The sequence below is a fragment of the Pinus tabuliformis genome, chromosome X, assembly GCF_031772625.1.
Source record: "Pinus tabuliformis cultivar Carrire ecotype Pingquan chromosome X, CPIR1, whole genome shotgun sequence".
In the NCBI taxonomy this organism is placed as follows: Eukaryota; Viridiplantae; Streptophyta; class Pinopsida; order Pinales; family Pinaceae; genus Pinus; species Pinus tabuliformis.
In genome coordinates, this window is record NC_142308.1 from 1,427,768,684 (window position 1) to 1,427,788,863 (window position 20,180).

The 20,180-nt window shown below is 35.4% G+C and overlaps 1 protein-coding gene across 1 annotated transcript; it reads right to left on the reverse strand.

Annotated features, from left to right (window-relative positions):
• Window positions 1–18,121: 18,121 nt before the first annotated feature.
• LOC149145391 (uncharacterized) lies at window positions 18,122–18,682 on the reverse strand. Its single transcript, XM_089452431.1, has one exon. It carries the CDS (start codon window positions 18,680–18,682, stop codon window positions 18,122–18,124), a length of 561 nt encoding a protein of 186 aa, XP_089308557.1.
• Window positions 18,683–20,180: the final 1,498 nt, after the last annotated feature.

Below are 20,180 nucleotides of genomic sequence, written 5' to 3' on the forward strand. Positions count from 1 at the left end.
AACAAGGAGTATTGGCTTGAGAAGCTCAGTGATCATTTGGAGATTCTCCTAAAAGGGGAAAAAATGGCCACTAACCTACATAGGTGCATGGAAAGACATTACTACACTTGGCACATGATCAGTCAAATCAGGGTCAAAAACTTGAAAAGGGAATTGAGGAAAACCCTAATTGAACAAAGGAAGAAGGATATACTTGACTTGCTGGCTGAGGTCTCCCTCATTTCCTAGCACATCATTCTCCAACTCAAAGGGGAAGTCTCGACAATTTCTAAGGAAAATTTTAAAAATTTTGAATTTTTGTGACTTTTTGGCTCTAAGAGGAAATCTCAAACAACTTTTCCTTGGGGCCTCCAAATGACAAAAAAATTTGGTGGATGGATATATTATGACCTGCATATATTATCTATGCCATTTTGGTGCTATCTCATCTTTCATTTTCTGAGAAAAGGGCCAAAAACATTCCAAAAAGCCACTTTTTTCCACTTTTTGCACCCTGGTGTTGTGCTTTTAGAGGAACCTTGGTTGAATCCATTCTCTCTACCTTGGAGATGCCATTTTTCATTTTTAAGGACTCTATGGACAAGTAGTTATCCTAATATCTCCAATGATTCCTTCAGATCAGAATTTGGAGTACGTGAAGCCACTCAAAACTATCCTCCAAGTTAGTTTTGTGGTTTTCCCAAATGCTACTGTGCTCTTCTTGGAATTTGCTTCTCTTCTCCCAGGAAGATAGGAATTCTGGTTTTCTCTAGTAAAAGTCAAAGTTGATAGTCAAATTACTGCTCAAGCGTAATCATGTGATGTAATCAAATGTAAATGAGGTAAATAATTTAATTTCATGTAGATTCATGCTTACTTATGTTTGTAAAGTCAAATGAATGAGGTGGTTTAATTACAGAGTTTTTTTTTAACTTCCATAGGTTTAGGTTTGGTTAGAGATATTCTTGTAAACAGTTCCTCCCATCAGGGATTAAACCCCTAAGAGGGGGATATAGTTGTTTTGGTCTATATCTATCCAAATCAAACTAAAGGAAAGGGTTGGATGCTGCTTAGTGAAGGCTCTGTGAAGCTAGTGTATTTGTGACTATTTGTAGGAGCAATATGCAGGATTTTCAGCTATTATAGTGGGATTTTGTGGTATGTTCATTATCAGTGTTTTTTCTTCTATTATCATTAGTTTGAATGTATTTTCCTCTCTAATTCCACCTTAATGATGTCTTGAATTATTTCATAAGTATTAAACATAAGGCATATGTTTATGATCTATTTTGTTGAAACTCTCATATTTTTGTTACATTTTCCTCTGATAAAATTGAATTCATGAACTCTTGCTCATTTTCAAGCCTTACTTTTCCACCCTATCCACCATGATAAATCATGGATGTAAACTGAGCATGCCTACCTTGCCTCATTATATTTCTGCAAATTCATCTTTCGGAAACCCTGACCTAGTCCCCTCAACCTAGACCATTATCGAGAAAAAACGCTGAATTAAAAACCTGAAATTGAGCTAAACTGTCTAGCCTAAAATCCATTCTTGAACTAGTCAAATATTTGGCTATGACCGTAGACAGAGCCCTCTCTAGTTTGGTAGGGCTAGCTGCCAAACTAAAAGATTGATTTGAGGTTACCTCCGTCGGTCTCTTTTCTCGGCCTTGGGACAGTGAGGAATTCTAACACAAAGAAAGTGAACCATGGAGGTTGACATGTTATTACTTGATGCTAGAGATAATGTGGGAGAGCCCACATCATAGTAGAGGCAAAGGAGGTCACCATAGAGGTACACTCGATAGATTTCTCTAATGAGCCGATTTGTAGAGATTGAACCATCCACTTTTGAGGAGGCCATGCAACAACCATTTTGGGTTGATGCCATAGTTGAGGAGTATGACTCCATTTTCAAGAAAAATGTTTGGATGTAGTCTCAAGACCTGTAGCTAAGTCAGTGGTGAGTTCCTGATGACTTTACCAGGTAAAGAAAGCAACATATGATAATGTGGAGAAACATAAGGTTAGGTTTGTGGCCATACATTTTTCTCAAGTGGAGCGGATTGATTACGATGAGACCTTTCCTCCTAGTTCAAGGTGCTCATCAATGATATCCATTTTGGCACTACCAACGTAGATGGGATGGAAGATATATCAGATGGATGTAAAGACCACATTCCTCAATGGCCTGAGAGGAAGACATGTCTATTGAGCAGCATGAAGGTTTTGAGACCTATGACAGAGAGTTACATGTGTACCGACTCAAAAGATCATTGTACGGGATGAAACGAGCACCCCGTTCTTAGTACACCAAGATCAATAACTATTTCGGTGAGTTGGACTTAAAAAAAAATGAAGTAGATGTGAAACTTTAGCATATTGTTGTTGAAGATAAATTTTTGATTATTGTTTTATATGTCAACGACTTCATTATGATAGATAATGATAAGATGATCAAGTCTTGCAAAGAAGATCTTGTAAGAGGGTTTGAAATGAAGGACTTGGGGCTCATGCACTACTTTCTGTGCATGGGAGTATGACATGGTGATGAGGAAATTTTTATCTCTCATGGAAAGTATGCCAATAATATACTCAAAATGTTTCACGTGGAGAGAAGTAAACCCATGGAGACTCCTCTAACAGGTAACTAGAAGGAGGATGCTATAGTGAAGTAGTGGAAGCTACTATTTAGAGGAAGCTTTTCATTCACTCATGTATTTAGTGAACACACAACTGGGCATGTGTTATGCAGTTAACCATCTTAGTCAAGCGATGGTTAAGTCAACCAAGTTGTATTGGTACGTAGCCAAACATGTGCTGAGATACCTTAAAGGCACTACTCAATATGGTTTATGGTCAAACAAATAAAGGGAGTGAAGACTCAAGGCTTCAACGATGCAGATTGGGTAGGGTGTCCATCTCATATGAAGAGAGCATCAAGTGGAATTTTTCATCTAGGGTCAATAGTTGTTTCTTGGTAGAATAGGAAATAGAGATCAATGGAACTCAGTTCGGCAGAAGCAAAGTACATGGCTGCTAGTCAAGTAATTTATGAGGCTATCTAGAGGAGGAATATTCTTGTCGCTTTGTTTGCCCAAAAGACGGATCCAACTGTGATTTACTGTGACAATTAGAGTTGTATCAAACTCTCTGAAAATTGAGTTTTTCATGATCGGTCGAAGCATATTGATATATGATATCATCATCTTCAAGATTTTGCGTAGAGGAGAATTATGTTGTTGGAGTAAATTCCCACAGAGCAGTAGGATGCAAATATTTTGACAAAGGCTTTGTCAAGATCCAATTTGAGTTTTAGAGAGGCACGATCAAGATATCATATAATCCCTTTCTTGTTGAGAGGGAGCGTTAAAAATAGCAATAAGAAATTCCAATTTAATTCATCCTTGAATTAAATTGTGGATTAAATCAAAATTATATTCTCGTAGCAACTTGTAATAGTTAAAACAATGTAAATTTTGAAATGGGAAATGTAATCTCAAATGGAGAATTCTAGCCAAAAAACTCTTAAAAAACATCATAAACAACCTAAAAATGAAAAATGTTGATGCTGGAATAGAATGCAGGAAAATTTTAAGATTTTGACACATTTTCAACCATGACATTATGGAAAAATTTTATGACTAAAATATCTTTAAAAATGAAAACTTGAAATAAAGAGTCATTATACCAGGAGTAATTTCTCTTTTAAATGTTAAAAATATGACGACTTCAAAATCTTGGCATAGTATAATGACACATTGCAACAAAAATTTAAAATTCAACCATTAAATTTACACAGAGCAAGAAAACTGGACCTAGTGTAATGAAAACCTAAATACCGACCATGAAATTGACTCATTGTGAGGGCGGACTCTATCCTTTATAATGAAAAAAATGAAATCAACAATCAAATTGAGACATAATGGGATTAGGTTAGTAGTGGAGGATCGACATAGACTATGTAGGAAAAAATAAAATAAAATAAAATAATAAATAAATAAATTTATATAAATGAAAAACATAAAAGAAAACAAAAATTAAACATTGGAAAAAAAACATATACAAAAATTTAAAAAATAATAATAAGTAAATAAAAATATATATTAAAACCTAAAACAAAAATGAGGAGAAAAAGAAAACAAAAAATTAAACATTGAGAACAATAAAGACTGAAAGAAAAAAACAATTTTTTAAAATAATAACAAATAAATGATAATATATATTAGAACATAAAAATAAAATAAAAACATCGCCAAAAAAAATATGAAAAAATGGCAAAAAAGACACAAATACAAAAATTTATATAAAGGCAAAAAATTAATCAAAGATATAAAATTACACAAAATAAAAATAAAATAAATTTAAAAAGATAAAAAATTAAAGAAAAAAACAACAAAATAGTAAAAATACTCTCAGAAAAAGCAAATATTAAAAAAAGCATAATTTAAAAAAGAAAATAAATAGAAAATTAACCCAAAAGTTGAAAATATAGAAAAAAATTTAAATAATTAAAAAAATGAATAAAAAAAATAAAAGAAAAAAAAAACATTCCAATTAAATGAAGAAGATAATTTTTTTTTTTAAATAACATAAAACATAAAAAAAAACTACTTTAAAAAATAAAAAGAAAAGAAGTTAAAAAAAAATTGAAAACATAAAAAAAAGTAAAAATAAAAACATAATTTAAAAAAATAAAAATAAAAACATCTACTAACCTTAATAAAAGTAAAAATAAATCAAAAATTTTAAGCCCAGGGTTCAAATTTTATTTATTTATTTTTAGTTATGCTTTTTATGTTTTTTATTTTTCTTTTATTTTTTAAATTGATTTTTGTTTTATGTTTTTCTTAAGTTATTTAACTTTTATTTTTTTTTGTGTTTTGATTTAAATTTGTAATTTTTTTTTTTAAATTTATGTAGGTCTTGAAATAATTTTATTTTTTTTATATAGTTTTTTGAATTTTTGTTTTCTGTTTTATATATATATATATATATATATATATATATATAATGTTTTTAATTTGCAATATATATATATATATATATATATATATATATATATATATATATATATAGTGTTTTTAATTGGCAAAAAAAATTAAAAATTTCATTATAAAGAGTTATTGCAAAGTAAAACAAAAAAGCATATGTTTGAAAAACCGTTTAAAATAACATCCTAGGAATCACAAGAAGAGAAATAAGACAACTTAAAATAATTAAATAATGAACATTTAAAAAAAGGTCTGCATACTAAGGGCATAAGAAAATTGAAAGTGTAAAAAATGTTTAAAAAAAAATTGAATGCTTATGTTCAATGTTTTTTAAAATCCACATGAAAATAACCAACATTTAAAACAATCATCCATAACTAATACACTAGAAAATCTAAAGTGTTAAAAATAAACCGTATAAAAGAAGTGGTTGATGTTGCATCAACACTTTTGAAAATCCGCATGAAAATCACCAACATTTTAAAAAAATGTTCATATTTGGTACATAAAAAGATTTAAAGTGTCAAAAATATGCTCAAAAATAAAAAAATTGTATTCTAAATCAAAACTTTTCAAAATTGATTAACTTTTTTGCTACCTCAAAAAAAGAGTAATCGTATCAGTTATCATTTCAAAGTTTACGTTGTTTTAATTAAGTTAAATTGACTTAATTAACTTAGGAAATTCGACTTGGAAGTCTATCTAGAGCCATGTAGAGTGATCCCTAAATTTTAGGGGCCCAGGTCGAGTTCTTTTGAGTTATAATTAGATAACTCATCCTAATTGAGTTACAATAAGTTAAACTAGTTGTAATTGTTGGAGGAACTAATAGGAGTCTAGTAGTGGGGAAGTGCACCAGTGCATCCTTAGTGCTACACTAGTTAACTAAATATTCACACATAAATAACTCATGCACATAAATTCATAGGAAGACCCAGTTGATATTAGAGTTCAGGGATATTTTACTATCAGTTGTATAATTTTTCAAGTTGTACAATTGGTGCATGTAATTAGTAGAAGGCCTAGAGATGGATTGAAGTTATGGAGAGTGGATTTCCCAATTAAATATGGACTAATTCGCTTAGGGATTGCGCAATGAATTAGGGGCTTGGGAGGAAGCAGATTTGGCTAACTGTTGGCTTGAGCTGGCTTGTGAGGTAGAGAGATAGATTGTACTAGTGCAAGAATTGTTTGTGTTGAACAAGAATTGTATTTTCTTCTCAGATATTCTAGCTTTCCCTAGATTTTTGGTCAAACAAACTTTTCATCTTGTTTTGGTATTGGCAAATATTGTACTGAAATTCATCTCTGTCTTCATTTAATTGAAATGTTTGATTGATTCTTCTTGAAAATTCATCAAGATCTTCATATTTTTCTAATAATAACTTCATAACAAGAAAATCTAGTTATGTAGGGAAAATGGCCTCAGTGCCATAGACAAGCTGAAAAGGTGATTTACTAGTAGATCTCTTAGGGGAAACTCTGTTGTGCCAAACTGCATACTTGAGATGACTATCACAATTCCTCTTATGATATGAGAGTACCTTCTTAATGACTTTGACCAAACTCGTATTTGATTATTCTACCATTCCATTTCCCTAAGGGTAATATGCGGCAGAATGATGCAATAAAATATGATACTTTTGGAAAAATTATATCATTTTAACACTACTAAATGCCTATGCATTCTCAGTGACTATATGCTACAGACAACCAAATATGGATAATATATTTTCTTTAATGAATTTGATGACAATAGTGTCTGTTGCATTTTTTGCACGGATGGTTTCGACCCATTTTGTGAAGTAGTCTATAGAAATTAGGATCCATCTGTGTTGATTACTAGATGTTGGAATTATCTCTCCTATGAAATCTAGTCCCCACTATAAAAAGGGTGCTTCAATTAATACTGGAACAAGAGGGAGTGTTGCAAACCTTTTCTTTCTAGCAAATATCTGACATGGAATACAACTTCTAACCTTTGGTCCAACTTGTGAAAACAACTTTTGCCAATAAAACCTGCTATGAGAATTTTATATGTTGTTCCTCAACAAGCATAATGTTCTCCACATATACCTTGATGAAATTGTTCTGTAACACCTTTTATTTCACTTTTAGTTAGAAACAAAATAAGGATATTCAATGGATCTTTCTGATATATGTTAGCGTTGATGATATAATACTTCATAGCCTTTAACCCGAGGTTTTTGCATTGATTCTATTTGAACCCAAGAAGATACTCAAAATAATGAAGAAAATTTAGAATATTGACATAGCATTCAGATAATAGGAACTTTACATCAATATGAAGTGGAAGAGGAGTTGAATCTGTGGTAGAGCAAGGTTCTTGTGTATTCCTCTCTGCTGAGTTTTTAGAAGGTTCTTTTGTATTATTTTCTCCTGATACTTGCATGATAGTATTGATTCCCAGAAATTTACAATTTGATTCATCCGAAATATTGGCTAAACGTTGTCCCTTCGACAACTTGGTATATTTGATATCTAAATCAATCTCTAGTATTTTGGCAATCCATCTTCCTATCCTACCATCTATATTAGGTTGAGTCAAGACAATCTTGATAACATTATTTAGGAAATAAGCAATAATAGGGAAATGAAGGACATAAGTCTAGACAGAGTGTTATTTCACCATTATTATTTCTCACAGGAACTAGATTTTCTATCGAATTAGAGTCCCTCAGAGGAACAATAATTTTGACATCTAACAATTTCTTAAGTTCTTTTTTAATAGATGGAAGCAAAACTATATTTATTGTTCTCAATTTCTGTTTAAAAGGTTTAGCTTCTAGTTTGAGAGGAATTTTGTGTTCAATAAGAGTTGTGTCATAATTTTTAAGCTCTTACATTTCTGATTTCTTCATTCGTTCCAATATTACAATCTTCAATATCCCCTTGTTGTGAACTTGATAATAAAGTTTTTGGAACATCATTATTGTTAAAGAGTTTTTCAAGAGGAATTAAACCCTTTGGAATGTAATTATTAGGAAACTGAATGATGTTATGATCAACTATTTTATGATTTAATTGTGAAGTTTCATTCTCATGATTTGACTTATGATCAATTATTTGTTTTACATCAATTTTAAAAATTGAAAATTTCTCAATTGCGTGCAAGAAAATCTTCAATTTCTCATCATCTTTGAAAACTTTCAAATGTTTAATTTTGTCAGGGATTGAATGCCTATGCTTTACTTTAATTTGGTATTGTAATTGCATTGGATCAGGAATTTTAAGACAATTGGCAGAGACTGCTAAAGAACCTACCTAAATGCTTTCATCTCTAGGGATTGTTGTAATGTTAAAATCTTGAAAGCAGTTATCTATAATCCCATACCTCATTTAGATAAAATATAATCCTAGGATGTTTTTCTTGGCATACATTTCTTAGTTGTTTCACAATTAATTTTGAGTCACCGAATACGCTTAAGTTTTGGACTTTCAGAGTTTTAGCTAACTCGAGTCCCAAAAGTAAGGCTTCATACTCTCCTATATTGTTTGTAACATCAAATTCTAACTTAAAATATTGAGTTATATTTTCTTTAACTGGAGAGATAAGTATAATTCCAAATCTAGGCTCTCCATCTTTTGAAAAACTCCATCGAATTATAACTTCCAAACATTAGTTTTTATACATTTAGGTTTATTCACAATCTATTCAATGCTAAGTTGAGAATTTTGGAGATCATTAGTTGATAAAGTAAAACATCCAAAATCCTGATAAACATCATAAATAGGATTATTCATTGCTTGATCAGCTTTACAGTAAATATTGATAAATCTCACCCCTGTGTATAATCTAAGACGATGGCGCCCATAAATAGGAATTGTAGCAAAATACATATCCATTTGCAAACTTCCCACTAACTTGGCACAACAAGATCTCGATGATAACATTCCAAATTTTTGGGGAATATATGTAAGAACAATATCTAAAAATACACTTAACATGTATCTATACTAGAGTTACAACAAAATATTTGATTAGTCCAAGACAAGGTACTTTCATCGAATCAAAGGTGTACAGATCATGATAAGGTCTTCTGATTTGTAATTCAAGCTGATCCATAACTATTTTGGGCATTAGATTGTGACAGGCCCCAAAATCTAACATGCAATCATGTAAGAGAAAATCATGAACCTTAAAAGTAACATAAAAGGGAGGAACATTTTCATCAATCATATCAAAACTAGCACCAAAAACCACTAAAGGTTTTTCATCCTGTAAACTGATCACATCTCCCTCAACATCAATACTTGACGATTGAATCCATTTTGACACTTTATTCTTGTAACCTTCATTTTTGAAGAGTTCAAATAATGGAACACGGATATTAACTCTTTCTAATTCTCTCTAAAAATTAAAATTTACTGCAATAGTATTTTTGAATGTGAACAGTTCATTTGGTTGATTTCATGGTTGAAACATTGTTGTTGGTTTTCCATCTTTTTTGGCTCATGTTTTATTAATAGTGACATTCTAGCTAGTTTACTAGGTCCTCGTCTCAGTCTTAAGTCATATCTTTCATTTAATTCTACAATATGGAATCTAGAGAAGGCCTAATATTTAGAAACAAGGGAAGTGTTTCGACTTTGAGGTGAGGGTTCATCATGAAAAACTGGAACTATAGCATTTTGTAATGAAGATTCGTTAACATAACTAACATCATTTGTACTAAAGGACCCATCTCTTCAGGTTCTTGATCATCAATCATGATTAGAGGCTGAATTTATTGATCAACATTAGGTCTCTACAATATTTAGGGTTGAAAAGGTATTTTATACTAAACTTGAGGTCTATTTGATGCTTGTTGAGCTACTCTAGGATGCGTTTCCATTTTTGAAATTCTATTAGAAATATTTCTTAGTAAATAAGTAATTTCATCTATGTTATGATAGGGACTCTTACTTTTAGATGAAGAAGTTCCTTCTTCCCTAGCTTTCATATTTCTTTGAGCCCTTTCATCCTTTGCTTTTAGTTTGGCTGACGCTGATCTATTAGCCTCAACTTCAATGGCATTGTTCTACATGTCTACTAGGGTGACAAATGTTCTTTCTCTAAGAATAACAACAAAATCATCATCAAAACCTTTGGAAAACATCACTTTAGAAACAACCACTGGTGGTTAACATTCTCATGGCATTTTACTATAAATTTTATTAAATCATTTTATGAAATCAGCCACAAGTTCACCATGGTTTATTTTTAGGTCATAAAACTGTGTAAGATAATATATAGGATCATTTCTAACTCCCCATTGGTTTTAAAGATAGTAATCAATTCATTCTAGCTATGGATAGAATTAACTCGTAATTGTCTAAACCCAATCCTAACATTTCCCTCAAGAGATTGAACAAATAGCCTCATGTACACATCTTCATGCTCTATATTGATATTATTAACAAACTCCAAAAAGGTAGCTAAATGATCTTTAGCAAGCAATCCAGTTTCCCCATTGAACCCAGGTAAGTGCTTTAGATATCCATTTAGAAAATTGTTAAGTTGTCTAGGGAATATTAATGTTGCATAACGAGCTTGAATGATAGGTTGAAAATTAGCCATTTTATTAGGTGAGGATAATGAGGATGAAGATGAACTTTGAAGAGATGGAGAAGATGAGGATGAAATTGAACTTACGAGAGATGAAGGAGGTGAAGATGGTCGAGTAGAATTTCTAGAAGTTTTTATTAGTGGTGTTTGTATAACTAACTTATGCACTTTTAGACCAAATTTTCCTTCACTTTGAAGTAACGAATTTGTATAAACATGATTTTTTTCTTCAGGTTTAGGAGATGTAGATGGATATTTATAAATGACAACAGAAATGAAATTAGTAGGTTTTAATTCAGATAATTCTAAACTTAATTTTTGCTTCTGATTTTGGAGATTCTGAAAGATTTTTAGGAATCTGGTAAGATTCTAATTGATAAACAAGAAGAGTTGACTGCAAATCAAACCCTTTAGATAAAAAATTAACACCTTTGGTAGTAGACCTGATAGTTTAAGAAGAATTGGGACAGGTTTAAAAGGAACAGTTTTTGAAACAATTTCAGGTGGAATTGACATAGGAGGAAAGGTAGAGGCTTCTAATATTTATCTTAAAGAGGAAACTCTCACTAGTCTCTTAGGATCTGATAATGTATAATTAATTTGAGGGTCTGAAAGAGACCCGGTATGCCTCCGTGAAGCCAATTTTATTTTCTGTAATAACCAGGTGAATTTTGTTAACCTGCTAACCTTTCACTCATCATTAAAAGGAAAGCCTAATCGTTGTCCCATGGAAACATAATTCAAAATTATTCATTCCTTCACAACCACGCCAATCTGATGTCGTACCTCTATAGATAATTCTAGGTTAAGAATTATGCTAGAGCATCTAAATTTTTTTGTTTTTTTTGGAATTTTTCGATGACCAATCCTCTAAATTGTTAAGCATGTGTAGTTTCCTAATGACTTATGATATATTAGAAGGGCTGACTCTTCACCTTTGAGAGAATTTAGCTTTAAAGAGATGTGTAAGGGTTTAACTTTAGAAAAATATATTATTGGTTAAATATTTAAAAAGGTTAGTTGACTTACTCATATACAAATGATTTGTGCAAAATACATTTACAACAAAACAAAATACATTTAAAACTTAAGGGGAAATGACTGTTTAAAGATGTAGAGGAGTTAATTGAAATGGAAAGTATAATAAACTAATATTTGTAATCTTTGTAATAAATTCCTAGGGGATTTCAGATAAATTGAAATTCAATGTTTTTTTTTTTTGTAAGTCAACTATTTATATTAAAAAGAGGAAAATATAGTACAAAAAATCTGCATTTGCAGATCGAGGGCCGCCAGACTGCAGGCCTACCTTCAAAATTGACCAAAAAGGGCTAACCAAACTGTCATAAGCACACCACGCAGGGTGGCATTGTCATATAGCTTAACAAAAGATAAACACTTAAACATCTGCCTGAATGAGGCAACAGACAGATCACAGAAACAACAGACACACTAATCAGCATAACAGAAGGGAACAACAACAGACCAACTAACCAGCTTAACAGAAGGGAACATAGAGGACCAGCCGAAGGAACAAGGAAACCAGCCGCAATCAAAACAACTCCTTTACATTTTGAGCACCACATAATTTCTGGAAGTCTCCGGAGCTGGTTCAGAAATTGAGATGCCTGCCTGCGCAGGCTTGGGATGCTGGCCTTGATGATCTCCCATCGGTTCATCCTTCTGATGCTCGGCTTGCCTTGAATCTTGTCCAATAGTATGCCTTAGGAGTTTGATCAGCACTGTGAGCTTCTTGGAGATGTTATCAACCTCTTGTTCTAGCGCACTAACCTTAAAGTCCAGGCTCTCTAAGATTGCGATGTGTTCCTCTGTCTTGGCCTCTGAGATATGCTGGTCTCTTCGCAATTGATCTGCGTTATTGGCCTGCATGCTCAAGGCTTGAGCAAGCAGTGTTTTCATGTGCCAGCTCTCTGCTTGAGTCCTGATGAACTGAGTGGCCCGTGTGGTTACAGTGCCGGGGTCCTAAAGCCAATCCACTTCCCTTTCTATGTCCTGGTCCGATAGCTTCTTTTCTTCCTCATGGACCATGGCTTCCAGGTCAATGATCTTACGCTTGTTCTTTAGCGAGGTTTGTGTTTCATACATTTCTCTGCCGTTCTTGAGATCTTTATTTGCCGAAGCGTTGCAACTTCCTTCCCCTTCCATTATCGTGCCAAATCTCACGATGTAATTCTGGATGCTTTCTATAGAAAGGATGGGCTCTGGTCTGCTACACGATAAAATAGTGCTTGTTCCTCTGCCTCTGGTGGAAGTTAAATATAGGTTTCCTAGGATGTTACCGGTTGCATACCGCCTGTCTCTACACAACTTGCATGTCCTGTCATAACAATTTCTCCCTGATGTTGAATTGCTTGTGTAGTGGCTCACATTATTTTCTTTACGGTCACCTTTTCTCTCCCACTCCAGTACCTGCCAAGTGTCCCCCCTCTTGATCTGGTCTTGGCGGTGCATATCTTTACTTATCATATCTGATCCTATATCCTCTTTCCTTCGCTCGTGCCATAATTGTGTCGAACTTGCATGTCCTCCTACCCCCTGCCACTCTTTAATGGCATCTGCAATGCCAACGTGTCTCATCATAGTGTGATGTGGTTATGTTATTCCTCCAACTCATTCCCAATTGTAGTCACCCACATCTTGCCTAGAGAGCTGGATGCACTTTCCTTTTAATTCCGGGCAGTTTATATTTTGCCAACAGCTGTCCCACATGGTGTTTGGGTGCTCGATTCCATAGATCGCCAGGTGGTCCATAACCATATTAGCTCTTCGTCGCACCGCCTGAAAAATCAGACCTTTCATTACTCCCAACATACCTGCTATGTTGTCTGTAACCTTGGCAAGTCTCCAATGTTTAGTAACCTTACTTTCTTTCGCTCCTCTGTAGAGCTTCCTTGCCACTGTTATTGCCAACTCTGAGTCTCCCTTAACCACCGCGGTGCCACCCTGAGTGTCTCTGAGAATTCTGAGTCCTTGTTCCATGGCAGCAAACTCCATCTCATTATTAGTCCCTTCCCCGAAGAATTTACTGTAGATGTGAAGAATTTCCCCTCCATGGTTCCTTATGATGCCTCCAATGCCCGCCAAGCCAGGATTGCCTCTGGAGGCTCTGCCGAAATTCAGCTTAAGAAAGCCTGCAGGGGGACGCTTCTAGCCAATTGACGCGGTGTTTGGATTTTGCTGGCAATTTGTGGTGCTCATACTTCGGCTGTTATCCAGTTTGAAGATTTTTAAAATGTGTAAGTCTCTAGCCGAAGCTTGGTCGTCTGTTTCCACTCTGCACTTAACCAGAATTAATTGTCTTATATTTTGGGTTATAGTGTCTAGCGAATGCTCTATGTCTCTGTATTCATTCTGGAAGATTCTTCTATTTCGTTCCTTCCATATGGTCCAGGTTATAAATCCCGGCAAGGTTTTCCATATGCTGTTAATTCTTAAATTATTTGAGTACCCGCTCTGCCAATTCATGATGGTATCCTGGATGGAGTCCCTGGTTCGATCTGTTTTTTGCATGATGTTTTCCGCCCATTTCCACAGGTGACAAGCCCATTCACAAGTGTTGAAGAGATGGTTCATTGTTTCTTCAGCTGAATTGCACATGGGGCATCGAGAAGGGCCATGGAACCCTTTTTTGCGAAGATTCTCCCAAGTGAGGGTTTTTCTTCGCATCAGGAGCCATAGGAATGTTTTAATTTTAGGCCAAAACAGAGTGTCCCAGACCTTATTACTCCATTGAATCACCTCCATTTTCTCTGCATTCTCGAGATGTTCCCTGGCTTCCTTGAGCGTAAAATTACCACTCCCTTTCATGCCCCATCTTAGCTGGTCTTTTTCTTCAGCTTTTCTTATCTTCCTTTTGTTTAGTTGGTCAAGCAGATTTCTTATATTGTTGTTTTCCTCATTTGAGCTTTTTGTGGTGTTGATCAACCACTCTCTCCATTCCTGGTCCCTGCTGCTATGATTCCAGTATTGATGGACGGTGTATCCGCCCCTGTCTTGGCATTGTCTCTTAAGGCCTACGAACTCTGGTCTCTCAAGCTTCGGGAGTTGCTCCCAAGCATCTCACCAGAATAAGGCAATTTCCCCATTTCGGATTTCCCAAAAGTTGTGATCCTGCACAATGTCGCAATTCTTTCTTGTTAAATTCCATATACGAGACCCTTTAGGAACCTCCTGCAGCTTTATTAATTCCTAAATGTTGCAGTTTGGGGTATATTTTTCCTTCGAGTGTATGGTCCATGGAAGATTGTGTTCCTTCAACCATCTCCACTAGATCTTGGCTCCACAGGTCATGTTGATAGTGGAGGGATCAACAAGATTTAAGCCCCCTGATTCTTTCGATTTGCAAAGTTTGTTCCAAGCAATAAGTGCCCATTTTTTTCCGCATTTCCATTCCAGAAAAACGATCTCTGGATCGTTCTAATCTGCTGTAGGATTCCTTTAGTGGCAGGGATAATAGAGAGCAGGTACTGCGGAATGGCCTGCAATACTGCTTTGGTGAGGACTAATCTTCCAGCGAAATTAAGTGCTCTGTGTGTCCAGTTTTGACATCTCTTCCTCATATTGGCTAGGATTTTCTCCCAGTGTATCTTTTGCCAGGGTTTGTCTGCTAGAGGGGCTCCTAGATACTTAGAGGGTAGTCTACCTCTTCAAAAGCCTAAGATACTAGATAGATGCTTCTGAATGCCTAAATGAGTATTGAAGAAAAAAATAGTGGATTTTGAAAGATTGATTTCCATACATGAAGCCTTGCTGAAAAGATTTAGGATTTTCTTGAAAGCCATGGCTTCTTTCACAGTTGGCGTCCCATGCAGCATTGTGTCATCCACAAATTGCTAGTGAGTTGTCGCCGGTATGGAATGAAGGGGTTGTAGTCCTTTGATTTTTCCCGCATTCTTTTCTTTGTTGATAAGTCTACTTAGTCCTTCCATGAGGATTAGAAAAAGGAAAGGAGACAGAGGGTCTCCTTGCCTGATGCCTCGGGAGGGAGAGAAAGGGTCGGAGGGGGAGCCATTGACAAGGATGGAAAACTTAGTGGATTTAATCAGGGTGAGGATCCATTTAGTCCACTACTTATCAAAGCCAAAAGCATTCAGAATGGCCTCAAGGTAGTTCCAGTTGACCTTATCATAGGCTTTAGAAAGATCAAGCTGCATCAACATCCCTGCTACTTTCCTGGTCTGAAGAGTATGAACCATTTCCTGGGCTAGAAGAATATTATCCAAGATCTGTCTTCCTTCAACATACCCCGACTGCTCTTCCGAAATGAGGCCAGGAAGAATGGGCTTCAATCTGTTGGCTATGACTTTAGATATGATTTTATATATTACATTACACAGGGCTATAGGTCTAAATTTCTCTGGAGAGTTGGCCTCTTCTACCTTGGGAATTAGAGCGAGGAAGGTAGAATTTAGCGATTTAAGGATAGAACAGGAGCATCTTGAATCTTCTACTACTTCCCAAACTTCAGTCTTAACAAAGCTCTAGCAGGCTTTATAAAAATTGATGGTGAAACCATGAGGCCCAGGTGCCTTGTCATTCGACATACTTCTAACTGCTTCTTCCACCTCCTCTAAAGAGATTTCCCTAATAAGAGCTAGGTTTTTCTCATTTGTAATAATTTTAGAAATAGCCTGAGTTAGATACTCAATAACGTCTGTCCTATTTTCTTGCGACTCCTGGGCTATATGATTGAAGTGCCTTGTGAGCAGTGCTGCTACTTCTTGGTGACTTTGTAAAGTTTCCCCTTTTTCATTGTCGAGACAGAGTATCTTATTAGCCCCTCTGTGGTCTAGCGCAGACCTATGAAAGAACTTAGTGTTTTGTTCCCCTTCCTTTAGCCATTGTATCTGGGATTTTTGTTTTGATAAGGTCTCTTCCTGTTGATAGCGTGCTTGCCATTGTTGCATCAGGACTTTTTCATGCTCTGTTGAGTCCTCATTGTTGTGCCCATTAGCCCATTCTTTGTGAATTTGTTCTAACTTTCCCTCTATGATAGTTTTCTCCTTAAAAATGTTCCCAAATTCTGTTGTATTCCATTCTTTTATTTTGTTTTTGATGTATCTTAATTTCCTTTGAAGTTTAAACATTCTGGTTCCTCTGATGTCCATTGGCTTGTGCCACCATTTCTCCACTAGTTGAATGAAATTAGGGTGATTCAACTAGAACTTCTCGAATCTGAAAGGCTTGTTTTTGGGGGTTCCTTGGATGGCCGCTACCAAAGAGATTGGCCAGTGATCCAATCATCCACTAGGAAGGATGTCGGATTCCACTATTATTCCTTCAAGTATAATGCTTTTTGAAATAAAGAATCTATCCAAACAAGAGGCTATCTGCTTCTCGCTTCCTCTCCTATTATTCCAGGTGAAAGTTCCACTTTTTTTCTGGATGTCCACTAGTTTGGCAGAATCAATGAATTCAGCGAAGAGCTCAACATCCTTATTGAGTTTTCTAATTCCTCCTTTCTTTTCCAAAAGAGAGGTTATCATATTAAAATCTCCCCCCATGATGAATTTCGAGTTGGGATATCTAATCTTTAAACTTAAAAGAGAGCGGAGAAAGGAGAATTTATCTTCTAGCTTTTGAGGTCCATAAACATTTGTGCATAAGTAAGTTTCAGAATTACCTATCAATTGAGTTTCCATGGCTATGAACGCTTTTGTAGCTTCTGCCGAGAGGATTTGAATCACTCGGGAGTCCCAAAGAGTTACTAAACCTCCTTCCCAACCTTGACTGGCTACTTCCATAAATTCTATGTGTTTCCCAAGCCTTTTGTTGATATTCGCCATGTTGTTGTTAGCACATTTGGTTTCTTGTATGAACATGATATATGGTTTCTCTTTTTGGAATTTTCTCTTTAGAAGTCTTTGTTTCACTTGGCTATCAAGCCCTCTTGCATTCCACGATATAACATTCATTTTTAACTACATAGATTGTTGGTAAGATGGGAAGGCATTCAGAGCCTTCATCGTGCCTGAATTTAACATTAAAATCCCTAGTTCCTGTAATAATTCACCGTTTTTTCTGCGACCTCTCTTCCTTCTCTATTTTGAGCTGGTTGAGTTGCATAGTAGGCTCTTTTAATGGCTGCCTATTCCCTTTGCTATGCCTAACTTCCTGTTTTTCCTATCCATCTCCGCCTTCTGCCTTGCAATGAATAGATTGTTGATCTTTCTAATCTCTTCTTCCGGAATATTCTCTATTCCTTGAGCTTTCCAGATTTCTGCCATGACTGGTAAGTTCATTCCTTCCTTCTCTAGAACCTCATTTAGCTCCATTTCCTCACTACCACCATCACTGGTGAGCATATCTGCATCTTCCTCTTGCTCTCCTATTGGCTCCTGCATTAGGACTACTGTACTGAGGGGATGTTCCTCCCCTTCTTTTGTTTCATGACCTGTCCTTTCTTTGTTCCCTTCACTATTATTTGATTCCTTATTTTGTTCTTCTGAATCTGTATCTGTCTCTAAGATTTCAAAGGCGTTGTTGGTGTTGCCTTGTGCTGCTCCTATTCTGTTCGTTCTTTTTCTGTTAGCCCTTTGTCTTGCTTTTGGCTTTATAAAGGCATCCCTGCTTTTGCTGCTTTCTCTGGCTTAGGTTCTTCCCCTATTTTGCTTAATGGACACTCTCTTACTAAATGTCCATGTTCGTGACATTTTCTGCAGCGGAAGGGGATTTGCTCATAGTCGATGGCTTGGAAATAGTCTTCATCCCTGTACTCCAGCCATAATCCTTCATGTAAAGCTCCTGATACATCCATTTCCACACAAATTCTCACGCAGGAAGTGTATTTTCTTTGCATCGTTGCTTCTGAGGCTTTGATGAAAGTTCCTAGTTGATCCCCTATTTGCTTTAGTGCCGCTAGGCCCCAGTAATCTATTGGAAGAGAGAAAAGATGGATCCACACTGGGACCTGTGTGAATGTCTCTTTTTCTGGCACGAAGTTGGGTTTCCAGGGCCTCATGTAGAGACCCGCTGAAGCAAAGAAGTAAGGACCCCCATCAAAAACTCTATCCTTATCCTCTAAATTCGTAAAAACAACAGTGAAGAAACCTCTTGCTCCTAAGTGTAGTTTGACAGCACCTTTGGTTTCCATTGCTTCCTGATCCACTGACATAGCGCTCTTTCATTTGGCCATAGTCCCATGAGCTTGCATATTATTTCATGTTCCGACATGTGTTCTCTATAAGCTTGTATCTCCAAAGCTGTGATCACCACTCTTAGGGTTTCTGCTTTTTTTGGTTTGCATGCTCCTCTTGTTGCTTTGTTGTTGCTGGGGTTTGGTTCGGTTTCTTTCTTCTCTTCTTCTTTTGATTGATTCCCTTCCTCCCGTTCCCCTCCTTCCTCTATTTGTTTCTCTTTATGGGTTATGTGTCTTTGCCCTGTATCATCCTTCCTTTCGCTGTCCTCCTTTCCGTCGCTTTCTTTTTCTTTCATTTTTGGGTTGCTGCTTGTTTCTCTGTGTACCCTTTGTTTCTTCTCTTTGCTTTTTTCTCTATCTTGCTTAAGCATTCCATATCCTATTATCTTTACTCCCTCGTGCGCAGCTTGCTTTTGCATAACTATTTGTTTAAAGGATGGGGTCCCAATGGACCCCCCGTTTACCATTTGATGGGTCAGTCCTTGTCCTCTTCTGAGCAGTTCCACTATTCTAACCCTGTGCGCGTCCAAAGCTGATTCTGGTTCTGCAGGTTTGAAGCGCTAAACCCTAAACCTTGAACCAACACCCTACCTCGCACATCTTCCCGCCTCCGTTTGAATAAAACCTAAAATATAAGGTTAATAAATTGAAATTCAATGTTATCTTACCCAATATTCCCATTAATTTCAAACATATGCATATTTAAACAAGGTGAAAAATAATAACATAGAAGTACTCAGAGGGACACGGGTTGTTTCAAGATGAATCCTGAATCCTTGCATTACTTTAAAAAAATATTTTCAAATGATTACAAGTCTTCTCAAGAGTCTATCACAATGATTCAACCCTTTACACTTTTATCTACAAAGTATTTTTACAACTTTCCTAAAAATATCTTGATTTTAATATCAAGATTTGTTTACAAATATCCTAAAATTGTTTAATAAAAATAGGACTACAAAAGAGGAAAATAAAACTTCTTAGGACTCTTCTCACTATATCCAAGGCTTCTAGTGATGACTCCGCTGAAAAAACTATTATTTTTCTGCACTTGAAGGTCTTATGTCCTTTTGTCTGTGAAAACTTGCATCTTGTTGCTGAAAACCTATTGTCTATTGTGAGAAATTTGTTGTCTGCTTAGTCAATGAGCTGGCATATTTTTTCCCATATTTCTTCATCTGGAATGGAATATTTGATTTACTTTATGTATGTTTCATTCACTTCAATGTATTTCTAAAAAGTAGGTTTTACTATCAACAAATGTTTGATTTCATGCTTAATCAATAAATCGAAACTTAAACCTTCCATAAAGGCTTTTCGTGTAATAGTCCCCTTAATCCTAGCAAATTTGGATTTGTCTGTAGCTATAGCATGCAACTCTTGCTAGTAGTTTTGAAGGAAAATCATACTATATGCCATTCCTCTTAAATCTAGAAGTCATTTTTGATGCAGAATATTGAACTTCTTGTGAAAT